The sequence below is a fragment of the Ctenocephalides felis genome, unplaced genomic scaffold (assembly GCF_003426905.1).
Source record: "Ctenocephalides felis isolate EL2017-DRISC unplaced genomic scaffold, ASM342690v1 CF-g0.4_SCAFFOLD_03573, whole genome shotgun sequence".
NCBI lineage: Eukaryota > Metazoa > Arthropoda > Insecta > Siphonaptera > Pulicidae > Ctenocephalides > Ctenocephalides felis.
The window spans coordinates 22,395,026-22,420,432 of NW_020539727.1; the positions used below are offsets into that span (position 1 = coordinate 22,395,026).

A 25,407-nucleotide genomic window follows, 5' to 3' on the forward strand; every position below is an offset into this window, starting at 1 on the left:
TCCAAATTTATTTTTTAGGCTTTTAATAAACATATAAAAAAAATATGTATCACAGTTTTATAAGAGTAGTATAAGAAGTACGTTCTGAAGAGCTCCTTAAAAAGGACCTACAATAACTCTATATACTTATAAATTGCAATAAATTGTGAAAAACATTCAGTAAACAAACGAAGTACTCTATTTTTGTTATAGCACTTAATTTTATGAAACTTAATAAAAAAATGTGTTCCTTAATTAATGTAAAATTAAAAATGCAGGTCTAAAGATCAATGTGAACCAGAAATGACCGAAATAATATTTTTATTTTGTCAATGTCAACATTTACGAGAACAAAAATATTTATTATGAAACGTGGACGACTATTTGGGCACGTAAACCGAAAAGTTAATGACTTTTGGAAGTAATTTGTTTAAAAAAAAATGAATTAAATTATATTTCAACAAGTAATAAAAAAAACATTGTATATTTTATATTAACAATACTTCCGAAATGATGAAACAAATATATTTACTATATACAACTCAAAAATTGCATATTGCAAAATTTGATCAATTAATAATTTTAAAAAAATATTGAGGGCGCACCGTTTGTATTACAATTTTATAAATTTTACATAAAATACTTCAAAGTATCTACTATGGCAACAAATAATAAAATCAATGTGTTTTTGCCCGCAATTAAAAATATTAATAATAATTCCAAAAAAGTACCACTCTCCTCATACAATTTGCATAGTGATTTATTATAATTTTCTGAGGACGCAGTTTGTACTACAATTTTGTATTATATTTTACCCGATGTAAAATTGAATGAATTTACTTATGTGAATCATTTTAAATAAAGTTTTCTGATAAAAATTTCCGTCACATAATTTTAAAAGACGTCATATAGACATACGACAAAGTTTGCATATAAATTGCAAAAATTAAAGGAAGAACAGTTTTATGATAATTAGGACAAAGTTTGACGTAATTTAAATTAAGGTATAAAATATTTTGTACTATATATATAATTGTGTTTGAAGAGCTCTTCAGGATACACTATACAAAATTATTAAATAATTTGTGAAAATGGGTTGAATAAAAAATATGTGTAAAATTACAAAAGCAGGCCTAAAGACATTATTGTACTGAAGAATGAAATATCAAATTCAGAGTCGTTTTATATAAAATTTTCCAAAAACAAACTGTAAATTTTAAATTTTATTAATTTAATATATACTTATAAGTAAAGCATATTATAATTACAACACTGTAATACAAACGGTACGGCCTGAGGAGCCCTTTGAAAAATTAAATTAAAAAGATGAAACAATATGTGTTTCTAAAAGTGCTGCGTGGTACTTTACGCAAATTATTTATTTTATAGCAAATTTTCCAAAAACAAACTGTAAATTTTAAATTTATTAATTTATTAGATACTTACAAGTATAGCATATTAAAATTACAACACTGTAATACAAACGGTACGGCCTGAGGAGCCCTTTGAAAAGTCATTTTTTTAAGACTTCTAACTCTATATGTGTCTAAAATTCCTGCGCGGTACTTTACACAAATTATTTATTTTACGCGAATTTTTTAAAACAACATTATAATTTTATATTTTTTTTATTTAATAAATACTTATAAGTGTAACATATTGAAATTACAACACTGTAATACCAACAATACGTCCTGAAGAACTCTTTCAAATACTTATTTATTAATTTAACATACATACTCGTAACATGTATTTTACTTTGATATGGAAAATATTTAACATTACTATATAAAATCAATTATTAGTATCAGTATTTGTTGATATAATACATATACAAAAACATAAAAATCAAATTTTATCTATTTATACGGCTAAATACATCCTGCAAAACTTTCTAAACCTACCGAAGTACTTTTTGCATAATATCCAAATTATCATCCAAACTAACTACAAATGCAATTTTTTTTGTTTTGTACATTTTAATATATACATCAAAGTATATCATATTAAAATTACAACACTTTCCAGCAAACATTACGTCCTGGAGAGCTCTTCAAAACCCACAAATCCATATTAATGCTCTCGGTGAAGGTCCCGAATTTTCTATTTATTGCTACTAAAGAATGAAATATTGTCGAATTCAAAGTCGTTTTATTCAAAAATTTTATATCGGACTTTATATAACTGTTTTAATGAAAATATTGTAAATTATATCTAGTTTCACCCTATCTAATTTAAAAAGGGCGCTTTCATATAAAGTTTGCGAGTTATTTGACAAAAACTAAATAAATTATGTGATATTCCAACAGAAACACTAAAGAAAAGCAACTGCAATTCTTGGGATTTCTGACAAAAAATTCATAAGATTTTATTTTGAAGTAAGCAAAAATATAAGTAATACTAAATCAAAGTTTATTAACCTCATCAATTAAAATCAACCAAAAATCGATATTAATATCTATTTACTAACAATTTTGAGACCACCTAGGGTCACAATTTTTTTCTGGGTCATTAAACTGTCTAGTAAAACTAAATTTAGACATTTTACATGTCGTTAAAATAATTGATTGTCATATTTATAGACACGATAATATAATTTTTTTGTTTTTTTTTTTCGAAAGACATTTCGATGGACAGATGACACAATTTGGCCGAAGGCAAAATTGGTAATTTGATTTTGATTACACTTTAATTTAAGTAGTTTCAGGTAAAATACGAATTTTGCAATAAAGTATTTATATTTGTTTAAATATGTATGATAATTTATTTTGCTACCAAATTGCAAAAGTTGTACTTGGATACTAAAAATATTTTTTTAGATAAAAACAAATACTTCTGACTCTAGCCAAATATTATCTAGATAAAATAAAAATATATCAATTTCAGTATTTGTAGTTAAAATAGACATATTTAAGTATAATAATATATTATCTGTAATTAAATATAAATAATTTCCTTCTACATATTTGAAATTTCATTCCAACCTTTTTCCAATGAGAGAAAGTGTTGGATTCTCATTAGAATCATTTATTATTACTGAAGGCGATGCATTCATATAACTTTTGCAAAGTCATTGCAAATATATAATAATATATACATCTATATATATATATATATATATATATATATATATATATATATATATATTTGCCAAGACTTGAGAAAACATTAGAAATCTCTGTGTCAAGTTTCTGACCTTCACCGAGAGCATTAATATAGATTTGTGGGTTTTGAAGAGCTCTTCAGGACGTAATAATTGCTGGAAAGTATTGTAATTTTAATATATTATACTTTGATGTATATATTAAAATGTACAGAACAAAAAAATTTTGAATTTGTAGTTAGTTTGGAAGATAATTCGGATATTATGCAAAAAGTACTTCGGAAATGTATAGATAGGTTTAGGAAGCTCTGCAGGACGTATCGTTTGTATTACAGTGTTGTAATTTTAATATGTTATACTCACAAGTATCTATTAAATTTAAAAAATTTAAAATTTACAGTTTGTTTTTGGAAAATTTTGTATAAAATCAATAAATTGTGTACAGTACCACGCTGAAATTTTAGGCACATATAGAGTTAAGTCTTAAAAAAAATGACTTTTCAAAAAGCTCCTCAGGACTTATTTGTTTAAATATAGACTTGAAATTTTAATATGTTATTCTCAAATATGTCTATTATAACACCAATTACCAAAAATTGTTGTCCATATTTGATATAAAAAACAAATTATTATTCCTAACATGTCATCTTTAATAAACATCAAAAAAATTACTTTAAAATTACATAATGACTTTTAAAGAGATCTTCAGGACGTACATATTAAATTAATTGGTTGACATTTTTATATAATATAGCAAAATATGTCTATTATTAAAATAATTACAAAAATTGTTGATAAATTGGAAACATGCAAAATTAAAAATAATTTGTGTACTACATATTGAATTTTATTATAATATTAATAATGGGTTATTTGAAAAGCTCCTCAGGTCGTATTATTATTAAAAATCTGTTGAAATATTAATATGTTATACTTAAATATGTCTATTCTAATAACAAATACAAAAAATTAATGATACTTATCAAAACATTAGATATTATTAATAATTCCACAAAATTACCACTTTTTATATAGTGTACTTGCAATATTTTCTTATATAAATATCTTTATTTATGAAGGGCTCTTCAGGACGTATTTTATGAAATATGAATTTGAAATTTCAATATGTTATACTTAAATATGTCTATTATAACAACAAATACAAATATTAAAGATTTTTAAATTAAAATTTTAGTTATTATTAATAATTTCACAAAAGTACCAATTTTTATATAGTGTACTTGCAATAATTTCTTATACGAATATAACAATTTTTGAAAAGCTCTTCAGGACGTAATTTTTAAAATATGGACTTTAAATATTTATATTTTATACCTAAATATGTCTACTATAAGAACAAATAATAAAATTAACAAAATTTTAATTAAAATATTAGATTTTGATGATAATTATAAAGTACTACTTACTTCAATAATTTTTCATATTAATATAGTAACTTTTGAAAAGCTCTTCAGGACGTAGTTTTGTAAAAAAAGGTCTTAAAATTCCATTATGTAATACTTAAATATGTCTATTATTACAACAAATGCTAAAATTAACAACATTTTAATAAAAACATACAATATTCACAATAATTTCAGAAAAAAATCCACTTACTTCAATTACTTCTTATATTAATGAAGCAATTTCTGAAAAGCTCTTCAGGACGAAGTTTTCAAAATATGGACTTGAAACTTTTGTATATTATACTTAAATATGTCTACTATAACAACAAATAACAAAATTAACAAATTTTTAATTACAACATACAGTATTAACAATAATTTCAGAAAAATCCACTTATTTTAATAATTTCTTTTATTAATATAGTAACTTTTGAAAAGCTCTTCAGAACGTATTTTTTGAAACAATATTTTGAAATTTTAATATAATATTATACTTTAATATGTCTATTATAACAACAAATACAAAAATTAATTATAATTAATTAATTTTATTAAAAACATAGAATATTAATAATAATTTCAGAAAAAATCCACTTCAATAATTTCTTATAGTAATATAGCAATTTTTGAAAAGCTCTTCAGGACGTATTTTTTGAAACAATGTCTCGAAATTTTAATATGTTATACTTAAATATGTCTACTATAATAATAAATAATAAAATTAACAAAATTTTGATTAAAACATACAGTATTAACAATAATTTCAGCAAAATCCACTTATTTTTATAATTTCTTATATTAATGAAGCAATTTTTGAAAAGCTTTTCAGGACGCATTTTTTTAAATATAGACTTAAAATTTAAATATGTCATACATTAATATGTCTACTATCAGAGCAAATAATAAAATTAACAAAATTTTAATTTAAACATTAGATATTATTAATAAATTTCAGAAAAAACTACTTATTTCTATAATTTCTCATACATTTTTTTTAAAACTATTTTTGAAAACCCTTTCAGGTTGTATTTTTTTAAATAATTTCCTGAAATTACAATATGTTATACATGAATATGTATGATATAATAGTGAATAATAAAATTAACAAAATTTTAATTAAAACATTATATATTAACAATAACTCCAAAAAAATCCACTTATTTCTATAATTTCTCATATATTTTTTTTAGCTGTTTTTGAAAAGCTTTTCAGGACGTAATTTTTCAAATATGGTCTTAAAATTTTAATATGTCATACTTAAATATGTCTACTTTGATAACAAATACTGAAATTAAAAATAAATCAATCAAAACATTACTTTTTATTATAAAAACAACTAAAATTCAAATAATTTTGCATTCTTATTTCATAAAACAGTGTCTACATCTGAATTGTACAGAACGTACAAAAAGTATAAAACTAAACTTAATATTACAAATTATATAAAACATAATAATTTTGTTAATTTGTTATAAACAGATACTTTATATAAATTATAATATTTTATAAATAAATATTTTTCACATATTTTTCACAATTTTTAACATAATATATCATAAATAAATAAATTATATATGTTAATACTTTTTGCAATACTATTATACTAAATGTGGTGCTTTACTTATAATTTATGGTAAATTTTTAATATAAATAAATTAGTAGTAATATGATAAAATCATAATATATTTCTATTTTTATATTATTTAACTAATAATAAAAAAATCTTAGTACATTAGTTAAATTCAAATAAATTTAAAAACAAGTACTGGCATCTATAGATTCTTCGAATAATAAAAACACATTCTTCAAATTTTCTAAAGGTAGAATTTTTCTTTATTAATAATGACTATTGGCATTAAAAGTGTTTTTAAGGAATGAAATGTATGGTTTTATATTATTTCAAATTGTTGGAATTCAAAGTTTGTTGATTTTTTTACTATTTTAAATACAAAATGGAAAAATTCGCCGATATAGAAGCAATCACAATCATAGCAATGCATTTTGCAAATCAACAAACATTCAGGAGTATATATATATATATATATATATATATATATATATATATATGAATAGTTTCCATTAAATAAAAATAATTTACTTATGGAAATCTAGGAAGTGAAATGATAAAAAAAAACAATTTGATATCTTATCAAAATGTTTATTATCACTCTTATCATATATATAATTGACTATCAATGAACAGGTGTCAGGTGTTATTTATATATGTATATATATATATATATATATATATATATTTAAGTATAAAATAGTATAAAGTAGTACAAATTTATTTAAAATACAAAATAGTATATAACGTATGAATTTTTATAAAAATGTAGAAACAAGTATAAAATAGTATAAAAATTATATTAAAAAGAAAATAGTCTAATTTCTTTTAAAATTTAGCATACGTGTAAAAAAAAATTATATAAAATAGCATAAAAGTATTAAAAAAACCTCAAAATGCATAAAATAGTACAAAACTTTATGAAATAATATAAAATATCCTTAGTAAATTTCGTAAAAATAGTATAATATTCTTTTAAATTTTTATTTTTGGATTTAAATTATTTTAAACCTTGAAATGTATAAAATAGCACAAACATTTATCAAATAGTATTCAGTGTCATAAAATAGTATCAAATAGTATGAAGTAGTAAAAACTTACAAAACTGTATAAAATCGTATGAATTTTTATGCAAAATAGTACTAATAGTATGAATATTATAATAAGTTCAAAATAATATAAAAACTTGAAAAAAAAATTAAAATAGAAAATGAACTACATTAAGTGTTATTGAAAAAAAAAAATAAGAAAATATATTTATATAATAAACGAAAAAGAAAATAAGTATTTTTAAAAATGCAGAAATAGGTATAAAATAGTATAAAAATTATATCAAGTAAAAAAAAGTATAAATAAAAATTGAGAAATTTTAAAATTTTACATAAATGTGTATAAGAGTATTTAAAAAAATATAAAATAGTATAATATTGTTTAAAAAAATCTTGAAATGTATATAATAGTACAAGTACAAAATTTGTCAAATAGTTTGCCAGTAGTTGTCAAGTAGTAAAAACTTACAAAACAGTATTAAAACGTATGATTTTTTTTTGACGTGTATAAGATAGTACTAATATTCATAATATTATAATAATTATAAAATATTGAAGAAACTTGAAAAAAAAATATAAATAGAAAATGAATTACATGAAATATAATTGTTAACAAAATAATATTATTAAAAGCAAAATAAAATAGCCATTTTTTTTTAAAAAAAGTTAAAAATTAATCGTGGCTTAATATTACTTCAATTTGGGCTAAATATTATAATTTTGAGGCTAAAAATTATTTTCTAAAATTTAAATAGTAACAAATAATTGAATGCTATCGAATATAAAATAAAAATATTTATCATACACTAATCACTAATTATATATATATATATATATAAATAAATAATTTGTACTAAAAATAGTTCAACAATCTAATATGAGTCAGATTTTATCTGCATTTGGAAACCACTGTTTTCCATAGATTTCCACTAAATACTACACACATACTAAAACATATATACACATATATATGTATACATATACATATATATATATATATATATATATATATATATATATATCCATGTATATTAATTCGTTCCTTCGATTGACTCACAATAATTCAGTCGACAACAAAACGCGCACAAAGCCGGTTGTAACTCCTTTAAAATTAGTTTATTAGAAAAACCAATAAATAAATTAAAAATTTGACGATAACAAAAAATTGTTAAAATAGTAATAAACCGATAAAAAATTTAAAATAATTAGTTTAGATGACGGAAAACCGTAATTAAAATTGTTTTGTGGGAAATGTACGTGGGTAATTGTAATAAACAAATGACGGAATTCGTAGTAAAATTTGTAAAAAAAATGGTTTAAAATTGTTAAAAATTTGTGTAAATTTTGTAAAAGTGTTGGGGAAGTGTTTTTTTGTTAATTTATACAGGTAATATTTTTTTTTTTAATTTGGTCCAGTAAACATAGATTTTAATTTAGTCATATATATATATTTATAATTTAGACAATTTTCACCAATTTATTTAATCAAAAAATTATTATTATAATAATGAACAATTCCTGTATCACAAAAAAAAAATTGGAAAATGATTCCTCAACTAATTTATTTCTTTATTTTATTATCAAATTAGTCTAAATAGTATAAAATAGCTCTAAGCAGTTTAAAATAGCATGAAGTAGCACTAAATCGTACAAAATAGTACAAAATAGTATGAAATAGCGCCAAGGAGTACAAAATAGTTTTAAAATATTAATTAAATTAATTTAATAATTTTATTAATATAATAATTTTTAATTAATTTAGTAATTTTTTAAAACAAGTAAGTCCTAAATAAAATAAAATAGTACTAAGTAGTACAAATGGGTATGAAATAGCACAAAGTAGTACAAAATAGTATGAAATAGCACAAAGTAGTACGAAATAGTATAAAATGGCACAAAGTCGTACTAAATAGTATAAAATAGTACTAAGTGGTACTAATTAGTGTAAAATTGTATAAATATAACTTTTTCCCCAATTTTCTGCTAATGTCAACGACCGATTTGAAAAAAACATTTTTATTTATTTATTATTTGTTTAAATTTTTCCAATAAAGACAATAAAGTTTTAGAATTCAAAATATCAGATTCCAAAATTGTTTCGACTTTGTTGTTGCTATTTTAGAGCTATTGTTTAAGACTGTAATTAAATAATATCCATTGTTTAAAAGATTAATAACAAATATCGATTGTTAATCGAAATTGTAATTGGATATGGTTGATTGGATAAATAAATTTTAATTAAATTTGCTTATATATAAATATCACATTTACAACTCTATGGAGATTTCTGAAGTATACCGCGTTGCTGTAGAGCATTGTTTTATTAGACAATATTTTAAACAATTTAATTTTAAACAAATTTGCAAAAAACATAATTTTGATCAAACAACTCATTCAAAAGTTACAAGAGATAAGATAAATAAATACACTTAATAGGTACTAGAAATTATAAATACACTCATCACAATATTATGCGTTTGAATGCAATTTTAAAGTATACCGAGTTGCTGTAGGGTCTTATAGTATTAGACAAAATTATAGATTATTCAATTTTGAATAAATTTGCTTAATATTTTATTAAATTTAGACAAACCCTTTAAAAGTTATAGGAGCTATAAAAAATAAATACACGGGTAAATTAAGTTATAATGTTCGTATTAATTATAATAGTAGATTACATATATATATATATATATATATATATATAACATTTGGTACGTGTATTTTGTTTGTTTAATAATTACGACTACTCATAATTCTAAGAATAACGGTTTTTCTCATAAATTTCTCATTTCTGTCACGTATTTTTCTAACAAGTTATGTAACAATTGTTAAAGAACAACATTTTATATCAGATGTAATTCTAAATGTGTATAAAAATAAACATGTGTATAAAAATAAACTAATAAATACAATTATTTGTACACAACCACCACTTGGAATAGAAGAATAAATTTCTTACAATTTTTTTTGTCAGATGAAAGTAAAAACTGACATTACTACTGCCTGATATCAGGGCAAATGTATGTTTTGATTCATTGAAAAATAATTTTTTGGGTCAATTTCATTAAAGAAAAAACTATCGAACGTTGACATCTTCATTGGTAAATTGTACAAATTGTACAATTGTTAAAGAATTGATTGAAATTGATTACGTAACTATTTATACTATATATATATATATATATATATATATATATATATATATATATATATATATATATATATGTTGTACATATTGTATATAACTTGTTTAATTGTATGTCAAATACTATACAAGGCTACAAAACAATAAAAATGCACAAATAATTATTCTATGCAATGAAGATGAATACAATATTTATATTGTATATATATATATATATATATATATATATATATACTTTGTTATCCTACAACTTAAAATCGCTTTTAAACGTTGTAATGAGAAACATTATACTTAGAATGCACACTACATATTTAGTGTATTTATTTATATCTCTTGTAACTTCTAAACAAATTGTCTAATTTAAAAAGTGTTTTTAGCAAATTTGTGCATAATTGAATTGTTAATAATTTTGTCTAATATCATAAGACCCTACAGCAACTCGGTATACTTTAAAATTCCCTTCAAACGCATAATATTGTGATGAGTGTATTTATAATTTATAGTACCCATTTGGTGTGCTTATTCAACATATCTCTTGTAACTTTTGAATGAGTTGTTTGATCAAAATCATGTTTTCTGCAAATTTGTTTAAAATTAAATTATTAATAATATTGTCTAATATCATGATACTATACATCAACTCGGTATACTTTAAAATCGCTTTTAAACATTGCATATATAATTTTTGCAACAATATTATTAATTTTATTTCTGTACATAAAAAATATGATTTTAGATCGTAATATCGATAAAATCTAACAATATCGGTATGTGCAGATATTAATGATATATATATATATATATATATATATATATAATTATCTCTGTATATTAATTATGATTATTAATTTAAATCAGACACAGATTGCATGTGATGATAAAAATTATCATAGAAATTTTACATGTGATAATTATGTAACCTTTTGCAATAATTTTTATTTAAATAACAAATGCATCAAGGACATATTTATTTATATTTATATATATATATATATATATATATATATAATAAAAATTAATAAATCGACATATCGATTTAAATTCGATGCAAAAACGATCAAAAATCAACCAAGTAATTTTCAAAATTATTACATTTTTCAATAATTTTTCCTTATGACATATAGTGCTCAAATTTTGCACACAACACTACCAATATCTAATACAATTAATTAAAATCGATTTATAGGTCTGTCAATAAATATTTAATTTAAATTCGAACAAATCGTGCGATCATGCAATCCTTCGAATTCGATACGAAACGCCACGTGTCTGAATATTAAATCGAAAGTGTGAATTATGGAATCGTGATGGAAAATAAATGTACAAAGCACGATTTTTGGTATATCATAAGTTCACTGAGGGTTTTGTGGAAAATTTCGTGTAATTAAATCCAAAATCTACCAGTACTGTATATAGTAAATAGACATTTGTAACTAGATGCTTAATTGTGTTAAATCTCTTGTAACTTTAAAACCGTTTGCTTAAACTTGATGCAATATTCAACAAATTTGTTTAAAATTGAATTACAAATAAAATTTTCTAACATCATAATGACCTAGAGCAACTCGGTGTACCTTAAAATTGCACCCAAATGTATCTGACTGTTTCCTCTTGTAATGGATTTTTTACACATTTGTATACGTTATCGGGTCAGTAAAATTCCTTTTAGTGATTATTTAAATCTGACCTTTAAATCAATACATAATAAAGTGTTATTGATTAGAATGAACATAAAATAATTAAATTCATATGATACAATTATTTTGTAAAAGTACTTTTAGTAGTATGATTAAAAATTGGTATAAAAGCTCTTGAGTAAAAGCTTGATGTATTTGTAGATTTTGTGTACAAATTTGTTCTAAGAGAAAATTATATCAATTTATTATAAATTTTGTAAGCTTTTAAATGACATAAACAACAATTAATTCTAGTAAATATATTCGCTAAAAATAAAAATAAAAAGGTAGAAAAAACGGACATGTAATATTTAAAAAGTCTGATTCTGAAAGTAATTGATTTTTTGTAAATAATTTTGTTCTAAAAGTTCTCAAAAATTTATATTTGTTAAAAGTAAATCTTAGTAGCTTTTCAACGGTTTATATAATTGTATGTATTATTTACTAAATTTTAACAAAGTTAAACAAAAATTTAAATATTTAGTCTTCAGTATTGTTAGATTTTGTAGTCAATTTTCAAAGTTAACAATTAAATTAGCATTAATTAATAAATTACCATTTATTTGTTAATAATTTTGTTCCAAAATTTAAACAATTTTTATAGACTGTATATGTAATGTATATGTAATAGTACTAAATTTAACAAAAAAGTATAAATTATAAAAAAATGCAATCAAATTTTGTCGCATAAATTTTTTGATTATCAAAGTTTAGACATTTTTTAAAATTAATATTTGTTCTAAATGTTATAATATAAAATACAGAGTGTGGTAGTAAATGTTATCAGCTTTCTAACAATATATATAATATATATATATATATATATATATTCTAACAAATTTTTACAAAAAACAGTTAAGAATTAAAAAATTACCCACAGTTTACTTATGAACTATCAGTTTAACGAAAATCGTCATCATCAATCCTCAAATCATAAGTTTAAGCATTTTTTAATATATGACTTTGTTCGAAATGTCATAAATCAAAATATACAATAATTTAGTAAATTATATTAGCTTTCCAACAATATATAATATTATATATGTGTTTTGACAATTTTTTATAAAAAGCAGAATTAAAAAATTTCCCACTGTTGAACTATCAGTTTAACGAAAATCGTCATCATCAATCCTTAAAACATAAGTTTAAGCATTTTTTAATATATAATTTTGTTTAAAATGTCTTAAATCAAAACTATACAGTAATATAGTAAATTTTAATAGCTTTTCAACAGTATATAATATTATATATGTATTCTAACAAAATTTAAGAATTAATTAGCAAAGTACACAAAGTTCGTCACCATCGATAAACAAATTGCAAGTTTAAGCATTTGTTTTAACATAAATTTGTTCAAAAGGTTATAAACTAAAATATACAGTATTAAAGTATATCGGCTTTTCGGTAATATATAATATTATATATGTGTTCTAACAAATTCTAACAAAAAAACAGCTAAATATAAAAAAATAACCATTGTTGACATATGAACTATCAGCTTTTGTATTCAATGGCAAAGTTTAAGTAACTTTTACGATACATTAGTGTGAATAATTAATTAATCCATTAATATACTGACATATACATATATATATATATATATATATATATATATATATATATATTTACATATAAATATTCCTTTCGTGACTGACTCCAATAAGATTCCCATCATAAATAAAGGCGAAGTGCGATTTCTTATCAATTTACAAATTGATACAAATGGCTTCATGAAAGTGCAAAATTTATAGCTTTTATGCTAAAAACCTTAATTATTAATTAATACAAGACACGCACTACTTTATATTAATTAAGACCTAGGAGTCCCTTGATAAAAAATTGAGGAAAACCGTGAAAAACTAATAAATTGCATACTTTTTAAGAGCTTGTAGGCTAAAATCTTTTGGTTTAAATATTAGGCAAATTTTATATACAAAACTGAAATTATCAAATGTACTTTTTATTATTATTTTTATCATATTTGATACAAGTGAAATTAATTTCTCAGAATTTAAAATTTTATTATTAAGATCACGTAATCGCTTTCTTTATTGTTTTGGATGAATTTTTAGGACAAACGTGTTTGAAATATTTATTCTGTAAAATTTTATATGAACGTACCTAAAGTGTTATATATTGCTGAAAAGATAAAATTTACAATAAAACTATATATTTTATTTTACAACAATTCAGACAAACTTTTGTAAAAATATGCTTAAACTTGTGATTTGTTGATTGGGGGTCACAATTTTTTGTATATTTTGCTATATCTTTGTTAAATTTTGTTAGAATACATATATAATATTATATATTGTTAAAAAGCTAATAAAATTCACTATATTACTGTATAAATTACTTTATAACATTTCGAACAAAGTTATATATTAAAAAATGCTTAAACTTATGTTTTAAGTATCGATGATGACGATTTTCGTTAAAGCGCTAGTTCATATGTTAACTGTGGGTAATTTTTATATATTTAGCTGTTTTTTGAAAAATTTTGTTAGAATACATATATAGTATTATATATTGTTAAAAAGCTAATACAATTTACTACAATACTGTATATTTTCAATCATAATACTTATAACAAATTTATTTTTAAAAAATTCTTAAACTTAATAGTTCATACGTTATCAAGAGTGGTCAATGTTTTTAAATTTTTAGCTGTTTTTTGTTAAATACTTAATGACATTATTAATTAAATCATATATATATATATATATATATATATATATATTTATATTGCATTTTCTTATATTTTTATGTGGATATATATATTTATTTTGGTCATAAACTATATTATGTCATTTTATAAGACTTCATTCAATGTCATATACTATGAACGCCTACGTAATTATTTTTATATATATATATATATATATATATATATATATATATATGATATATAAAATAAATAGGAGCGGCCTATGGCTTTATTACTCATATTATTTACTCATAGGAAAATTAGAATACTCTAATATTATATATATATATATATATATATATATATATATATATATATATATATATACTATTGTTTACCAACTTAAGTAAAACAGTTCTTGTCATTTTTATCATTTCAAGGGCCTAATTAAACATAAATTGCAATCAAAGTAAAAGCATTCTTATGCTTTGCTTAAAATGTTCTTATTTATTTATTTAAAATAAATTTAACATCTCATTAAATTAAAATTAATTATTATAATAATTATTGACATCTCATTAAATCTAAATTAATTATTATAAATAAAACAATATGATCACTTTCATCATTTTTTTTAATTATATTTCTTCAATACTTTAAAAGTTATATACATTATATCACAAATAAATGGACATTTGTTACATTTACTTCGAGTTTCGATTTTTCATTGAATTTAAATTAATTATTATAAATAAATTATTATAAATCACATTTTTTTAAATTATATTTCTTCAATAGTTTAAATGTTATATAAATTATATCACAAATAAATGGACATTTGTTACATTTACTTCGAGTTTCGATTTTTCATTGAACTTAAATTAATTATTATAAATAAATTATTATAAATCACATTTTTTTTAATAATATTTCTTCAATAGCTTAAAAGTTATATAATTTAAATTACAAATAAATTTCTAGCTTTTCTAGTTTCAATTTAAATTTAAAAGTATACCGAGTTGGTGTAGGATTTCTTGATGTTAGAAAATGTTTTAGATAACTTAATTTTAAACTAATTTGTCAAATACATGAATTATATAACTTCATTATTGCAAAAGTTATTTAATTCAGCACGTTTGCTGAATTTACTCTTGCAAATTCCAGTACATCTTGTAAATTTAAATTATAAGTATACCGAGTTGTCATAGGTTATTATAATGTTCACAAATATTAAAGTTAATTTAATTTTAAACCAATTTGTCAAATACATCGATTACATAACTTTATTAGTTTAAAAGTTACATAATTTATAACAATTAAATGCACTTAGGTTACTGATTATTCTTAGTTAAAAACGTTCAATAGGTGATGGGAACAACCACACTCTCGAAACGTATTTCTGCAAATTTAACATTTTTTGGTAAATAATAGTATGTAACACTAGCAAAAGTAATAAAAATATTATTATTGCAATTAAAAATAGTGATGTTAAAAATAAATAATTAATAATAATAATAATTTTTGATACCATTTTTTAAATTCATTTTTTGTAGTTTTGTGTACTCAAGAAAAGTGAAGATGAAATTTGAACAAAAATATTATTTTATTTCTATTCTATTTCTATTATATTTTTTCTGAGAATATTAAATAATTCACCTGATAATGATACGAATTGTACTACAAATAATCAGTACTAAAAATCTAAATTGCCTCGGACACGAAATAAATAGTAAATAGTCGTTGACCATATAATAGTAATTTGTTGGAAGGAATGTTTGACGAATCGATAAAAGACCTACTGACCAGATATATTATTAAATTTGTGCTCGTAATGTTAGGAAAAAAACACTATGGAAAATCGATATAGAAAATATACATATATATGTAAAAGATGTAGAAAAGCAACTTGAATTACAAATTGAATTTAACTAAATTTTTTTTTCAGGAATTTCTAAGTTTTCAAAATGGTTCGTTTGGAAGCTACAAATCAGATGCAAAATTTTCTGGAACTAGAAAAAGGTGCAAAGTTAAAAGATTTTAGTTATAATTTAATCGAAGACTGTTCTAAGTTAGAGGAAAAAAATAGATTGAAATTGGAAACTTGTGAAAATGATGGAGCTGAAAATGTAACAGTTTTACCACCAGACAAAGGTAAAAAATAATAAATTCATGATATAAATTGGAGTAAAAAACAGGATAAATTTGCCAAAAATTCAACCAAATAATCTATTTTTCCTTTACAGATTTTTCTGACAATGTAGAAGACACCAACAAAAATATTTCCCTAAAAAAGCGCACAATCATAAAATCGAATTCCATCGAAAATTCTTCACCAATTTCCATAAAAAAATCGGTGTCTTTTGAAGATGACACCAAAGATGATCCAGAAATTATTTTAGATGATAAATTAGATGTCCAAAATGACACCAAAAATGATTTGGTAGAAGAATTTGTACCAAAAATCAGATGGCCAGATACTATAGTGCAATTGTTTATACATTTAGGATTTGTTTATGGATTTTATTTGGTTTTGACTAAGGCACAATATAAAACTATTTTATGGGGTAAGTTGATAATAGATACATAAATATATATATATATATATATATATATATATATATATATATAGGATAATATTTCACTCTTCTTGAGTACACAAAACTACAAAAAATGATTTAAAAAATAGTATCAAAAATATTAAATTTATCATGACATAATCAACAATATTATTATTTTATTTTTAATGTCACTATTTTTAATTGTTATAATAATATTTTTATAGTTTTTGCTAGTATTTCATACCATTATTTACCTAAAAATAAAATTAAAAAGTTACGTTTCGAGAGTGTGGTTGTTCCCATCACCGATTGAATGTTTTTAACTAAGAATAATCAGTAACCTTAGTGCTTTTATTTGTTACAAATTATTTAACTTTTAAACTAATGAAATTATATAATTGGTGTCTTTGACAAATTTGTACAAAATTAAATGATCTTTAAATTTTGTGAACATTTTAATAACCTGGGACAACTCGGTATACTTATAAATTAAATTTAAATATGTACTGAAATTTGCAAGAGTGAATTTGGCAAACGTGCACTTATTTGTTAAAAATGATATAACTTTTTATAAGTTTTTGACCTTTTACCCAATTTTTTTGTCTTAAAAAAAACTTAATTATTTTTGTCCAAATTTTCTTGTTGCTGTTTTGCATCATTCTTTTAATTTAACTTTTACTAAAAAATTAATTAATAACAAGTTGCTCATTTTTATCCAATTTTTTTGTTCAATTTTTAGTTCAAACTTAACTCGAACTAAAAAAAACTTAATTATTTTTGTCCAAATTTTCTTGTTGCTGTTTTCTATCATTTTTCATCCCACTTTTTTTTTAAATTTAACTTTTACTAAAAAAAGCTTAATTATTAACAAGTTGCTCATTTTTAACCAATTTTTTGTCTAATTTTTATTTCAAACTTAACTCAAATTAAAAAAAACTGTATTATTTTTGTCCAAATTTTCTTGTTGCTGTTTTCTACCATTTTTTATCTAAATTTTCTTCTAAATTTAACTTTTACTAAAAATAAACTTAATTATTAACAAGTTGCTCATTTTTACCCAATTTTTAGTCCAATTTTTATTTCAAACTAAAAAAAACTTAATTATTTTTGTCGAAATTTTCTAGTTGCTGTTATCTATCACTTTTTATCCAAATTTTCTTTTAAATTTAACTTTTACTAAAAAAAATGTTTAATTATTAACAAGTTGCTCATTTTTTATCAAATGTTTTGTTCAATTTAATATGGAATTTATACAAATTGTTTCGGTTATCAAATGTAGCCAATTAGAGTTTATTTATGTAATAAAAATATTGAATTATATTATATATATAATATATATATATATATATATATATATATAATTATAAATTTATGATCACTATAAAATGCATTTTAATCATATCGCCTTATCAAATATTTGATTTTAATTTAATCAAGTTCTATTTTCAAAGCAAATATAAAATTGTTCTATTTGTAAATATTTATTTTACAGTCAGTAATTGTTAGATATATATATATATATATATATATATAAACTAGATATATTGATTATTTCATACAATTTATTACAAAGTTTGTATGCATTTGTTTAATATTTTTCGTGTAACTTTTTGCTTGGTGAATTTTATTAGATTTATTTTGCATCATTGAAAACGAAAGATAAAATTATTTAAAGAATTGGTTAATAAATAATTTTTATATATTATATTGACTTTGAATCCGATATTTCATTCTTAAGCAATAAATATATAAAATTCGGGACATTTTTTTGGTTTTTGTCAAATAACTCAAAAATTTCATATGGAACTACCCCTTTTTAGTTAGATAGGGTGAAACTAAAGGAAATTTACAACGTTTTTTAGAAAACACTTTTATACACTCCAATATAAAAGTTTTGAATAAAAGTCGATAGTTCTTATATTATATTATATTTACTGATAAATTGCTATAAGCCTAAGAACCCAAAATATTATATCAAACAATTTCTTCTAGTAAGTTCTTCTTTCTCAGCATTTTTAGATAACTTTCTAATTAATTATCTTGTCCAAAAATAGTTATAACTATTAAAAACCATATCAAATTATCTCAAAATTTCATTAATAATATTATCTTTTATCTTATATAGCAAAAGAACTACAAGTCTTAAGAACTAATAATATTATATCATAATAGCATTTTTGATATAACTTTTAAAAAAAAAAAATTGTTAAAAATTAGTTAACACTGTCAAAAACTAGATAAAATTGTCTTAAACATCTATTAACAACATTTTTTCTATGTTACAAAACAAAAAAACTATAAGTCTGAGAACTGAAAGTGATATATTAACCCACAATTTCTTAAGGTAATCGTGACGTTTTTTAAACATTTTTAATATTGCTTTTTAACAAATTATCTTGTTTAAAATTAGTTAACACTTTCAAAAACTAGAGTAAAATATTTAAAGCATTTATGAATAATATTTTTCTCTACAATGCAAATAAAGAACTATAAGTCTACAAAATATATCATTTTTAATTCCAATCTTTAACTCTTCTCTAATCAAACAAATTAATACAAATTGATATGCATATTAATTTTATAATAAATTATATATATATATATATATATATATATATAAATGGTAGAGTCTTGGATTTGTGTATATTTTGTAGAGTTACGAACAAGAATCCAAAAGTAATAAAAAACAAGAACTAACGTTCGTTTCAAATAGCCGATCTCATAATATCGAGAGAAAAATATGTTTGTGTTTTTCAAATAATAATTTTAAAAATATAATAATAATTTTGAGTTACAAAATTCAACTATTCGGCTGAAAAAATAACTCATAAATTGATTTTTTGTTAAAATCTTGTTTAGTGAAAAAGTGCTAAGATATATTCAAACATACAGATGTCCTGAAGATGGAACGTACCTAGTTCCGAAACGTCGACAGTAAATGAATAAATAAATAAAGAAATTGTTTATTAAAAAACCTTTCTTGTTTTTTATTACTTTTGGATTCTTGTTCGAAACTCTACATATATATATATATATATATATATATATATATATATACATATCAATTATCTCCATCTATGTTTATTTTTCCATAGCATTTTCTACTGTGATATTATCCGGGTTCGGAATCACCGCAGGCGCACACCGTTTGTGGTCTCATAGGTCATACAAAGCGACTTGGCAATTGAGGACCATACTCATGTTTCTCTTTACCATCACTGGACAGGTAAAAAAATAAAATAAATACATAATGCTATGAAATAGACGTAAAAAACTGCATTAAAATCGCGTTAAAATTGCTCATTTCTATCAAGTTTCGTAGAAAAGGAAGATTTTTTGTTTCAAGGAGTTCCTCAAGGACGTCTTTTCGGGCCACTTTTGGTTTTAGAAAATTGTAAAAGATATAATACAGTGATTTTTAAGTACTTGTTTTATGAATATTTTATCTTGTATTCCATAATCTTTGATTCCAAAACCCAGAACTCAACTACATTTTGTGATTTTTTGTAGTTTTGTACCTCGATTTTTTTAGTTTGTACCTCGATTTTTTTAGTTTGTACCTTGAATTTTTTTATTTTCATGATTTTTTTCCCCAGAGGGATGCTTACACATGGGCCTTAGATCACAGGGTTCATCACAAATATTCAGAGACGGATTCGGACCCTCACAATGCAAAACGTGGATTTTTTTTCGCCCATGTGGGTTGGCTTGTTTTGACACCACATCCTAATGTTGTACTTAAAAGGAAACAGGTACGGATAAAAAATTAGTTGTAATTTTATAAGAATTGGTTGGATGGTAATAATATATTTTGAGGATTTGTGTAAAATTGTATTGTCTTTAAGTTTGTCTAAGGTTGTAAAGCCCTACAGCAACTCGGTATACTTTAAAAATGACTTTGAAAACTAAGAAGTCACTTAGAAGCGACAAGGCGTAGTGTGCATTTGTTTGTTATATCTGTTTGTAACTTTTGAAGGGTTTGTTGGATTTGAATGAATTATTTTGCAGATTTATACAAAATAATATAGTTTTAAAGTCTGTCTAAGATTATAATGCTCTACAGCAACTCTGTATACTCAAAAATGACTTTGAAAACTAAGAACTCACTTAGTCGCCCCTAGTCAAGGTGTGCATTTGTTTTATTATATCTGTTGTAACTTTTAAAGGGTTTGTTGGATTTGAATTAATTATTTTGCAAATTTATACAAAATTATATAGTCTTTAGGTTTTTCTAAGGTTATAATGTTCTACAGCAACTCGGTATACTTAAAAATGACTTTGTACACTGAGAACTCACTTAGTCGCCACTAGTCAAGGTGTGAATCTATTTATTATATCTGTTGTAACTTTTAAACGGTTTGTTGGATTTAAATGAATTATTTTGCAAACTTGTACAAAATTATATAGTCTTAAAGTCTTTCTAAGATTATAATGTTCTACAGCAACTCGGTATACTTAAAAATGACTTTGTACACTGAGAACTCACTTAGTCGCCACTAGTCAAGGTGTGAATCTATTTATTATATCTGTTGTAACTTTTAAACGGTTTGTTGGATTTGAATGAATTATTTTGCAGATATATACAAAATTGTATAGTCTCAAAGTTTTTTTAATATTATAAAGCCATACATCAACTCGGTATTCTCAAAAATCACTTTGTACACTGAGAACTCACTTAGTCGCCACTAGTCAAGGTCTGAATTTATTTAATATATCTGTTGTAACTTTTGAAGGGTTTGTTGGATTTGAATGAATTATTTTGCAGATTCATACATAATTGAATAGTCTTCAAGTCTTTCTAAGACTATAATGTTCTACAACAACTCGGTATACTCTAAAAATGATTTGGAAAACTGTAAACTCACTTAGTCGCCACTAGTCAAGGTGTGCCTTTGTTTATTGTATCTGTTTGTAACTTTTGAATGGTTTGTTGGTTTTGAATGAATTATTTTGCAGATTTATACAAAATTATATACTTTTGAAGTCTTTCTAAGAATATAATGTTCTACACCAACTCGGTATACTTAAAAATGACTTTGAAAACTGTAAACTCACTTAGTCGCCACTAGTCGAGGTGTGGATTTGTTCATAAAATCTGTTGTAACTTTTGAAGGGTTTGTTGGATTTGAATGAATTATTTTGCAAAGTTATATAAAATTATATAGTCTTAAAGTCTTTCTAAGATTATGATGCTTTACATCAACTCGGTATACTTTTAAAACTTACTTAAACATTGATAATCCCTTTCAGGTTGATATGAGTGACTTGGAAGCCGATGCAGTAGTCATGTGGCAAAAAAGGTATTTGCACTCAAAATAATATTTTTATTTAACTTATTACTTAATTATTAATTTATCTATTTATTTATTTAGGTTTTACATCCCTCTATTTGCCCTATTGGCCATAGGTTTACCGGTTTTGGCGCCTTGGTATTTTTGGCAAGAAGACCTATGGGTTTCTTTTTGGGTCAATTTTAATTTTAGGTTCTGTTTGACCCTAAATATTGCATTTTTTGTGAACAGTGTTGCACATATGTGGGGCCAGAAACCTTATGACAAGTGAGTAAAATTTTAGTCAAATATAAATCGTCGAAATTTGATAGTTATTTCAAATTCTAATAAGAAAATTTGGTTTGAGTGCTTTGATTCTAATTGGAATCATAATTGAAACTATGCATAATAATTGGAATTTTTATTGTTTTATATGTTATTTATTTATTTTTATACATGTATATATATATATATATATATATATATATGTATATATATATTTTTTTCTTTTTTAGAAATATAAGTCCAGTGGAAAACTTAGGGGTTGCAATTGCAGCCCTTGGTGAAGGTTGGCACAATTATCATCATGTTTTTCCATATGATTATAAAACAGGTAAATTATTATTATATAAATATATATATATATATATATATATATATATATATATATAACTTCTATTTTATTTCCAAGGTGAACTAGGAGGGTACACTTTCAATCCAACAACAGGCCTCATAGATTTCTTTGCAAGAATAGGATGGGCTTACGATCGTAAGTACCGATTTTAAAGTATACCGAGTTGCTGTAGGGTTATATGATATTAGACAATATTATGTACAATTCAATTTTAAACAAATTTGCCAAAAACACTTTTTAAATTAGACAATTTGTTTAGAAGTTACAAGAGATATGGTAAATAAAAACATAAAATAGGTACTATAAATTATAAATACACTCATCACAATATTATGCGTTTGAAAGCAATTTTAAAGTATACCGAGTTGCTGTAGGGTCTTATAATATTAGACAAAATTATTAACAATTTAATTTTGCATAAATTCACTGAATATTGTTTATACTTTACTTGTACTTTATAAAAGTTACGAAAAATTCAAAAGTTACAGAAGATTTGCCAAACAAATGCACTGCACACACTCTATATAAGTAATTAATTTAAATAAATAGACCCCAAACAAACTTCTGTATTCAAGAACGATTTTAAAGTATACTGAGTTGCTGTAGGGTTATATAATATTAGACAAAATTATTATTTATATAATTTTACACAAATTTGTATAATATTTTGTTAAAATTCAACAAACCGTTTAAAAGTTACAAGAGATATAAGAAACAATTTCACATGTTTTTATAAAGTAATACTTTTAAGGTTTGATATTTTTTTATAATTTTTAAGTACAGAGAGTAGTTGTAGGATATTTTGTTGTTTCAAGAATATATTAATAATTTAATTTTAAACAAATTTGCTTTGAGCTCCAATAATAAAAATCGAATGGTTTTAGGATTTATAAACCTTTTAGGAAACATATGCATTTTCAAGACTTTATACCCAAATTTGGTTTTTAAAAGCGTATTTAAAGTATACCGAGTTGTTGTAGGGCTTTTTTGTATTAGACAATATTATAAACAATTTAATTTTGAGCAAATTTGCCAAAAATACTATTAACATTAAACCAGCTATTCAAAAGAGATATACTAAATAAATGCATTGCAATTCATACATGCACTATAAATAATGGACTATAATAAAGTCTGTATGCAAAAGCAATTTTAAAGTGTACCGAGTTGCTGTAGAGCATTATTATATTAAACAATATTATAGAAAATTTAATTTTCCATAATTTTACCAAAAACACTATTCACATCAAATAATCTGTTCAAAAGTTACAAGAGACATACTAAACAGCTTTTTAGTACTATAAATAGTACACAGGCCTGACTAAAACCAACTTTATATAAACCAAATTAAACTTTATCTATTCATTATTATTTTTGAATAAAAATTTCATATTCTTCGGTGTTATTTTTTTTTTTTTAGGTAAATCAGTTTCCAGAAGAATGATAGTCCGAAGGGCCCTTCGATCAGGTGATGGGTCATTTATTTTAGACCCACATGCCGAAGAGACCCAAATTTGGGGCTATGGGGACGTCGATATGGACGAACAGGACATCAAAGACCTTATTTTACCAGATCAAAAAAAAATAGGAAAAAAATAGTTGAAATTTAGACACCAGGTTGTCTATGGTCTCTAGGTATTAAATTTTTATTATTAAAAATTTAACTAAAGACTTTAATTGAATTTTGTTAAGTATTATTATAAATTTTAAAAATTCAATTTGATAGTATTACAAAAATATTTGTTTACAGTCAGTTAAGGTCTTTTTTTGAATATCTACGTCTATATAAATTTCTTCCTTAAACTATATTTTCCCTAAACTCTATATTTTTACTACTAAGTACTTCAAGAATGCAATGAAACAGTATTGTAGATTTATGTTTTTAGCATATAAAGTAATAATATATTATGTTATATTTTTAATAAATATAAATTGAAAAAAATGTATTAAAATGGGTCTCTGGGGCTTTTCTTTACTTTCTTGCATGTCATCTATTTTCAGTTGGGATTTTAAAGTATATGGGTTGATCTAGATATTAGATTGTATCAAATTGGGAGTATTACTATTCGATGGCAAATTAAAAATGCTCCTAGAACAACTTTTTGAATCACCAAAATATCTACAATAGTTTTTATAAAATTGCATTTTTACACTTTGCAAATTTTTAAAGTTGTAAAAAGTCAATATGGATCCTGCGAAATCGAAATGTTTAAAAATGCAATATCTCGAGAACGCTTTGAGATATTTTAGAAATTCAAAAAGTCGGTTATATAACACTTTTAATTTGCCATCGAACTGTGGTGCTCGCGATTTGCTGTTTTAACTCTTTCACTAAAAATGTAATATTAATTTGCATACTCATATAGAAAG

The 25,407-nt window shown here is 22.6% G+C and overlaps 1 protein-coding gene across 1 annotated transcript in view; it reads left to right on the forward strand.

The window, feature by feature from the left end:
* LOC113389175 (acyl-CoA desaturase-like) overlaps positions 1-24,646 on the forward strand; it is a gene marked incomplete in the record, with an annotated part of 83,457 nt that extends 58,811 nt beyond the window's left edge. The window contains 9 exon segments of the mRNA XM_026626232.1: positions 16,521-16,726; positions 16,819-17,139; positions 20,229-20,359; positions 20,730-20,885; positions 22,384-22,433; positions 22,506-22,691; positions 22,919-23,016; positions 23,095-23,172; positions 24,458-24,646. Of these exon segments, the coding sequence (XP_026482017.1) occupies positions 16,540-16,726; positions 16,819-17,139; positions 20,229-20,359; positions 20,730-20,885; positions 22,384-22,433; positions 22,506-22,691; positions 22,919-23,016; positions 23,095-23,172; positions 24,458-24,636 (1,386 nt within the window).
* Positions 24,647-25,407: the final 761 nt, after the last annotated feature.